Source organism: Neophocaena asiaeorientalis, unplaced genomic scaffold (assembly GCF_003031525.2).
Source record: "Neophocaena asiaeorientalis asiaeorientalis breed wild unplaced genomic scaffold, Neophocaena_asiaeorientalis_V1.1 scaffold555, whole genome shotgun sequence".
Lineage (NCBI taxonomy): Eukaryota > Metazoa > Chordata > Mammalia > Artiodactyla > Phocoenidae > Neophocaena > Neophocaena asiaeorientalis.
Window position 1 is genome coordinate 893,560 of NW_020175832.1, and position 9,017 is coordinate 902,576.

Sequence of the window (9,017 nt, forward strand, 5' to 3'; positions counted from 1 at the left end):
CAGACTAAGACTCTGTTTTATCTCTTTTGAGGTAGACAGAATTCAAATTGCCTTCATTAACTGAGCAATATGATGTGGAAAATGAGCTGGGTACTTATCAAGAGGCTCTGTCATTTGCATTTTTGCTAAACTTTCAAGCTTCTCTGTTTTCTAGATGCTTAAGAGCTCTGAGTAGGACAGAAAGAAAAATTTTCAGGGAAGTAAGCCAGGAGGCATTGGAGGACTAGATTAAAGAAACAAAAAGGTTTATCAATAAAGATGTCAGAATTGTGCCTGTATATTTGTGATACAAAAAGACAGCCTTACAGAAAGGATCTAGGATGTACAAATGCATTAATTCTCCACACATTCAACAGTACCACAACAAAGCTAGAGGCTTTTCCTTTGATAAACGATCAGTACTTCATATGACATTACCATAGCTACCCTGGTGCTAGTTAAAAGTCTGAATTTCAATTAAACAGTGAATCTTTATGGTATTACATCTTGAACTGTTAACTTTTCCTTTAATCTCCTACAATTCTGAACACTGTTATTTTGCAGAATCATTTTCTTTATGCTCACTCAAAAGGAAAAATATTCTTATTGGACCAGTAAAGAAATATTTTCATCCAAATGAAACACTAAATATTAAATAATTTAGGTTTTTAATATATGTATATGTAAAAAGTTATTATACTTCTACAGTATAATTTAAAAGGCAATCAAATGTATTAATACACAGTCTGAGTTAAAAGTCCATCGACTTGATTGTACACATTTAGCTCCTATATCCCATTTCTGAATTCTTTCCCACATATATATTCCTTGAAAGACTTCTTAAATCACACAAAAAAACAAATAAACATTAATAATACCTATAATACTCAAATCAGTGGAAAAATTCTCATTTCCTATGTCACTTCAAATGCCCCTATAGATATTTTTAAAACTTATTTTTTAAAAGTATTGGTTAATGCCTAAAAAAGTACAGCTAATAGAGGATACATTTAAAGGATTTGTGCAACTTTCTTGATGATTTTCATATTTTAAGAGAAAATATAGGCCATTTAATAGGCACCATCTCCTTCATATAGAATTTTAAAACAATTTTAAATTTATGAGTCCATAAAGCCAAATTAACACAACTTCAAAGCTACACATTTAGAGTATCTTTAACATTTAGACCCATTATTGGAATAAAATACAATTTTCTCTGTTCAGAAGTTTAGAAGAAAATCTTTCCCTTGGAAGCAAATGTAGTTATGCCTATGTCAGCAAAATTCTACCATTATATGTGCTACTTTTCTCAATTAGTTAGAATGCAAATATTTTTCAAAACAATTTTAGCAATTGACTTGAAGAAGTCTGAGCTACTTCATTTGAATTCCTGTGTGATATTGATAAAAATAAACACATTTAATTTTAAATGAATTATGTATCAAACAAGTATGGGCCAACTATCATGTTGCAGATATTTTATTATTAGACTCTCAGCTATACAGTAAGTTAAACATGCCTGAATAGAAAGCACTTCTTACAATGTCCCCAGCCCTGCAATACAAGGTAAAGAATGAAATCAAGTATACAGTATGTTAGAAGGTTCTTGAGCTACTGAACATTTAGCCAGGAATGTACATCTGTTTGACTCCAAAGTATCTGACTTTCATTCAGTATAGTGAATCCTCCCAACATAGTTGCCATTAGTCTCCAAACCAGTTCTTAAAAATGAAATCATAATTTTATATTATAGCAAATATACCTATTAATAACAATACAAAAGATCATTTTGTTCAATACTAGATATTTTATTTCCTTTTGGAAAACATGAACAGTTATTTATTATATTTTTCTCTTTGAAAATTAATGTTATTTCAAGTTTAACTCAACTAATTCATTCTATCCATAATGTGTTTGAACCCTACATGTTCTAAACATGCAAGACTATTACACTAATCCAGCTAACTAAACCTTCTAAGGAACTAACAAAGCTTAATTTGACGGCTGGGCTTAACTCATCAAGGAGGAATTAAGAGTTTTATCAGCTGATTAGTTGTCATTAAACAATGCACACTTTCATTTTCAACATTCTACTGTAGTGAAAAAGTAAAATATTTAAGTATTGATTACAAGAATTATGAGAGATGGCGACTTAAGAATCTCATAACTCTAGAATCCTATAATTCTATGAATATTTTTTAAACACAAAATTGTTCCCTAGGAAGAAACACATGCTTCTTATATCAAGTAACGATACTTTTAGCTGTTGAGTTTTTAATTTTTACATTATTTTTGCATATCAGAATAACTATAAGGATTAGAAAACTGATAGATATGTTGGAATAGATTTGCAAGAATCTGGTTTCTATAAAAATATCATACAAGAATATGTCAGATTGGGAGACCAAGGAAATTATGAGACAAAAGAGAAGGAGAAAACTTTTATAGATTAGAAAGGTTATAATGGAAAAAAATAAACAGAAAAGATATGGTAGAAGCTACACCACCAATGTCAATCAGGGTTGTTTCAAGTGGAAACACTGGAATTAAGTGTAAAAAAATAGCATAATTTACTTAATGCGTGTCCCATGACTTGAATACTACAGAAACTTTTAAAGGACTCTTTAGAGAAAACAAAATTCACTTTAAAGCATTTATAGAATACACTGTAAAGTTCTAATCTTTAATCAAAAGCCACATGAAAAACTATTATTGTCTAATGACTCGTACAAATTCTTGTTCTAAAACGTTATAAAAAGCCTCATGTATTTTTCGGTAATTTTAAAAACAAATTATTTGCTTATTTTAAGTTTTTAAATTAGTAAATCACTTGGGCATCCAAAAATAAAAATAGAACTATTTATAATGAAAAAAACTATGCACTTACCATCATGATTAGGATTTCCTAGTGTCCATGGCTCATCTGAGTCAAAATGAGTATCTCCCCCAATTCCTGGTCCAGGGAAATAGGCATGTGCCAAAAACCCTCCCTCTCCATCAAAGGGTGAACTGTCTCCATGAAAGCCAGATGCAAAAATGATGGTTATATCCACATCACGTTTGCCATTTTCTAATTCACTGTAGGGAACTTCTTCAAATGTCAGAGGAGTTACATTCTGCCACACGTCAAAGGCACGACGAATAGCTTTACGGGTTTCAGGGTCTCCTACTTTTGGAGTTACGTTCTTTATACTGAAATTTAGAAAAAAGGGTAATCAGTATGGCTTATTATATATAATCTGACTTATTATAGATTGGTTTATTACATATTTTCCTCTATTCAGTTGAGTAAAAAATTAGAAAAACGTCTCATATTAAGTAGGAAAGAAATTAATTCCTTCTGTCTCTATAGCTAGATTTCCCTGTGCTGGGTCATTTAATTCTCAGCAATATAGTACTCATCTACCAAGGCTATAAATGAGAAGATCTTCTCTGCAGAATGGTTAACACTAGGGTAATTAGATCAATCAGTCACTTTGTCTCCTGAACAACAATAGAAAGACAGCTTTGCCAAATGATCAAACAGGTGCAGCAGTTTCAAGCTGAAATAAAAAATTCAATTTCTGTCTGGTAATAATTACTTTTAGGGGCACAGTATTTTGTGCACACATGCTGCTTTCAAACAATGTCTTTATGCTCTTATCCATGAACAACAAATCAGTGGATACAAAATTATTTCTCAGTTTTTAAAGAAAATGTCATTTAATTACAGTTCCTGATATTCGATTGTTTTCTTATATACTTATTTCTAGTCAAAATAAAGCAATGAGAGTGAATAGCTTTTTAACACAAATATTTAACAGTTATATGAATTTAAAGAAGTAACTTGGACATTATTAGCTTATTTGTCTTGAGGTTAATAACAAATGGAAAAAGATATAAGTATTTTTCTCTAGCACTGATCAGATATTTCTCTTTTATCATTTATTTTTCTATTTTTTCTAAATAGAACATAAATGAAACAAATGTATATATATGTAAGTATTTTATATTGTGGTAGTATAAGTTCATACCATCTTTGTGAAAAGTAATGAGTAAATTTCATAGGAGTTATAACTAAGTTTCAGACCACTTCAACCAATAATCTTACACCCGTGAATCCATGAATTTCACTAAGGGACTGTCTTAATGCATAGGAGGGTATAATATTCAGGTGAATATTATTATTTTATTATTGCAATGCATTTTTATTATTGCAGCACACTAATGAAAGAGAATTGGAGGTTAGATGATATACAAATCATGTTGTCTCTATTGCATGCCATAATATACACAGGATTTGAAATTTGAAAGAGCAAAATTTGATTTTGCTGTTTTAAAGCTATTTAGCTGTATGTAAAAATATTTAAGATATAATTTCTGGTGCAAAAATAGTATGCAGGTTATATTTTTCACACAATTGTAACTATGTCAGGATAATTACAAACATTAGGCAGGAATTATACTGACATAATAATAATGGAATTAATTAATTACTATGAGCCAGGCAAGCATTTCACAATATCTTATATATCCCCTGAGTAACCCAGTGAGATGGACATGTATACCTATCCTACAAAGCAAGAAGTTGAGATTTAGAGAAATTTAAAGAAAATTTAGAAGGGCAGAGCTAGTTTTTCATCCCAAACATTCTCACTCAAGAATCAGTTATATTAAATTCTAAGCTAGGCCACACATCTGAAACAAGGTTTTCACTATTTTCTAATACGTATCATAGACCAGACTTACAATGACTATTTGATGATAAGTATCATTTACTATACATAAAGAAAATGATGAAGTGAACCAAGTGAAATGGAGTTGGGGCAGGGAGTATTCCAGGAAGAAGAAATGGCAAGTGAAAGGCCCTGAGGTGGAGACATGCTCGGCAAGTTTGAAGAATGGCAAGGTGGCTGGTATAGTTTGAGCAGAGACAGAGGGCAAGTGCCAAGATATGAGGTCAGAAAAGCAACAGAGAATCAAATGAGATAGGGGCTTGTTGACCACTGTAAGGAGTTTGGCTTTTGCTCCAATTGAGAGGAAAAAACTGGAGCGTCATGAGCAGAAAAGTGACATTTGACTTATGCTTTAAAGAAATGATCGAGCTTTATGTGGAAAATATATTGAAGTGGAGCAGGAGTAGGAAGACCCACTGAGAACTTTTGCAAATTTTCAGGTGAGAAATGATACTGCTTTGGGCCAGGAGAGTACCAGTGGAGATATTGAGAAATAGTTGGATTTTGGATATATTTTAAAGGTACACTTGCCAAGATGTACTGATGGCTGGACATGAGCGCTGAGGGAAAAGGAAGTGTCAAGGAAGACACCATTATTATTATTATTTTTTACCTGAGCCAAAGGATGGATAGAGCAAAAGAATTCATTTCTGCTCAGGGAGAAAGTTATGAAATCTTTTGTTGTTTTAGTGTTTTGTTTGTTTGTTTTAAATTTGTATCCCATTTAGTGTGATGCTTTGAACTCTCTTTTGAAAAAGAGTAAACTATACTGGGGCATCAACAACTTTGTTGAACTTTTTAGCCTCTAAATTACTGGTTTTGTTTTCTTTTGTAAAAAAAAAATTACTTTATTGAAGTATAGTGATTTACAATTTTGTGTTGGTTTCTGGTGTACAGCAAGGCAATTCAGTTATATATATATATATATATATATACATTCTATTTTTTATATTCTTTTCCATTATGGTTTATCAATCCATCCCTCCTCCACTCCCCCTTCCCCTTGGCAACCATAGGTCTGTTTGCTAAAGAATTATTTTTAAAAATTTTTTTCATATGTATTTTTATTTTTTAATTTATTTTTATTGCAGTATAGTTGTATTAAAATGTTGTGTTATTTTCAGGTGTACAGCAACGTGAATCTGTTATACATATACATATATCCACTCTTTTTTAAGATTCTTTTTTCACCTAGGCCATTACAGAGTGTTCAGTAGAGTTCCCTGTGCTATACAGTAGGTTCTTATAAGTTATGTATTTTATATACAGTAGTGTGTATATGTTAATCCTGATCTCCCAGTTTATCCCTCCCCACCCCCACTTATACCCTGGTAACCATAAGTATATTTTCTACATCTGCGACTCTACTTCTGTTTTGTAAGTAAGTTCATTTGTACCCTTTGTTTTTAGATTTCACATATAAGCAATATCATATATTTGTCTTTCTCTGTCTGACTTACTTCACTCAGTATGACAATCTCTAGGTCCATCCATGTTGTTGTAAATAGCATTATTTCATTATTTTTTAAGGCTGAGTAATAATCCATTGTATATATATGTACCACATATTCTTTATCCATTCCTCTGTTGATGGACATTTAGGTTGTTTCCATGTCCTGGCTATTGTAAATAGTGCTGCAAAGAACACTGGGTTGCATGTAACTTTTTGAAGTATGGCTTTTCCGCATATATGCCTAGGAGTGGGGTTGCTGGATAATATGGTAGCTCTATTTTTAGTTTTTTAAGGAACTTCCATACTGTTCTCCATAGTGGCTGTACCGATTCACATTCCCACCAACAGTGTAAGAGGGTTCCCTTTTCTCCAGCATTTATTGTTTGTAGATTTTTTGATGATGGCCAGTCTGACTGGTGTGAAGTGATGACTCATTGTCATTTTGATTTGCATTTCTCTAATAATTAGTGATGCTGAGCGTCTTTTCATGTGCTTTTTGGCCATCTATATATCTTTGGCAAAATGTCTATTTAGATCTTGCACTCAGTTTTTGATTGGGTTTTTTGTTTTTTTGACATTGAACTGCATGAGCTGTTTGTATATTTTGGAGATTAATCCCTTGTTAGTTGCTTCATTTGCAAATATTTTCTCCCATTCTGAGGGTTGTCTTTTTACTTTGTTTTTGCTTTCTTTTCTATATTACCTATTTGATGGCCGATGCATGCAGATTAATGTTGTAACTTTGAATTTTGTCTAAATTAATTTTCCTTGTAGTCTTTTATTTTCTTTCCACCTTATCGGATCGCAGAAGCCCATCATTAGTGGACAAGTATTTTTATGACAAGCATTTGAAAGAATGTACTACATAATAGGTACTGCTCTAGGTGATAGACATAAAACTGTGAATAAGACTCTGATCTTGTAGAACTTATATATTTTAGTGGTAAGAGATAAACAATAAAAAATACAATTATAGATGGTTATAAATGAGGGGTGAGGAGGTGAGATAAGTAGATGATAAATGGGATTTCAATGACAAAAGGAGCCATGCATGCCTAGCACTGAGTTTCCATCCAGAAGGAATAGTGAGCAGCGCAAACAAACTTGGCCAGTTCAGAGAATGGGACTGCTTTGTTAACTGGTGCAAAATGAATGTTCAGAACAGTGGTATGAGATGAAAGAGAATTGGCAGGGAGTGGGTTATGTTCTGTGAAAGGAAACCACTGAAGAGTTTTAAGCTGAGATGTATCCTGGTATTTTTCCAGTTTACAAAGATCACTGTTTCTGATGAAAAATGACTAGGGGGACAAGATTGGAACCAAACATTTTGGAAGTTTGAGCAAGTGAAATTAGAGAAGTGTACTAGAGTGGCTGTCATGGAGATATGAAGAATTAGACAAGTTCAGTATACGTTCTGAGGATATTGTTAATAGGAATTAGTGTTGGATTCAATATGTAATGGAGAAATCATTTTATATTCAAATAAAGGGTAACCTTACAGCAAAGAAAAATGAAATCATGTTAGTATGATATGTATATAAGTACACAGTGGTTCTGAGAAAAATGAAGTAATATAATATAATAAAAAATAATAAATGTGGAGTACCATTTTGACTTGAAAACACATCACTGTGTTTTTCAAAGCTATGTACTGACGAATTTCCAAAATGTGCTTAACTACAATATTTGTGATGTCATTCATAAATACAAGACATAAGTATATTTTCAAATTACAGTTTTCTCCCAATATATGCCCAGGAGTGGGATTGCTGGATCATACGGTAGTTTTATACTTAGTTTTTTAAGGAAACTCCATACTGTTCTCCATAATGGTTGTACCAATTTACATTCCCACTTACTGCACTCCAGTGTTCATTGCAGAACTATTTACAATAGCTAAGACATGGAAGCAACCTAAATGTCCATTGACAGAAGAATTGATAAAGAAGATGTGGTACATGTATACAATGGAATATTACTCAGCCATAAAAAAGAATGAAATAATGTCATTTGCAGCAACATGGATGGACCTGGAGATTATCATACTAAGTGAAGTAAGTAAGAGAAAGACAAATATATGTGGAATATCATAAAAAATAATACAAATAAACTTATTTACAGAATAGAAACAGACTCAGAGACCTCAAAATCAAAATTGTGGTTACCAGAGGAGAAACGTGGGGGGCAGTGATAGATTAGGAGATTGGGACTGTCATATACACACTGATATGTATAAAATACGTAACTAATAAAGACCTACTGTATAGCACAGGGAACTCTACTCAGTATTCTGTGGTGACCTATGTGGGAAAATAATCTGAAAAAGAGCAGATATACATATATATATATACATGGCTGATTCACATTGCTGTACATCTGAAACTAACACAACATTGTAAATCAACTATACTCCCATAAAAATTTTTAAAAAATACAAGACACATTAGTGTACTTCAGAGTTAGAGCTGGAATTCTGAATTAGGTACACACAAAAACCAACTTACAAATTTGATGCCATTGAGAGATGTTTCGTATTTACTAATAACTGAAATAATAAAGAGCACAGAGACATCATACGATATTAAGAGTAAACACTATTATTCTTAATATTCTAACACGTAATACACAAAATTGTTAATATATACTTGCAAAATAAAGACAATACTATAAAATAAATAAAATTAAGGTTATATTTGAAAAACAAACTAATTTAATTTTAAAGTGCTTTTACTTTGTCTTTTTTTGTGGAAATAGAGTGGTTATAGTGAACATATTTTCCATTTTAATAAGACAATTGTTTCCATTTTTGAATTCTCTATTGGGTTTTTTCATTATGCTATTTCACTGATTCTTTTAAGCCTTCAGTTTGG

General features: G+C 31.9%; 1 protein-coding gene across 1 annotated transcript in view; it reads right to left on the reverse strand.

Moving 5' to 3' along the window:
* The window catches only part of MMP16 (matrix metallopeptidase 16), a 352,820-nt gene that overhangs the window by 164,906 nt on the left and 178,897 nt on the right, over positions 1-9,017 (reverse strand). Inside the window, exon 4 of the mRNA XM_024732918.1 lies at positions 2,867-3,171. Coding sequence (XP_024588686.1) covers positions 2,867-3,171 — 305 coding nt within the window. The remainder of the gene's footprint in view (positions 1-2,866; positions 3,172-9,017) is intronic.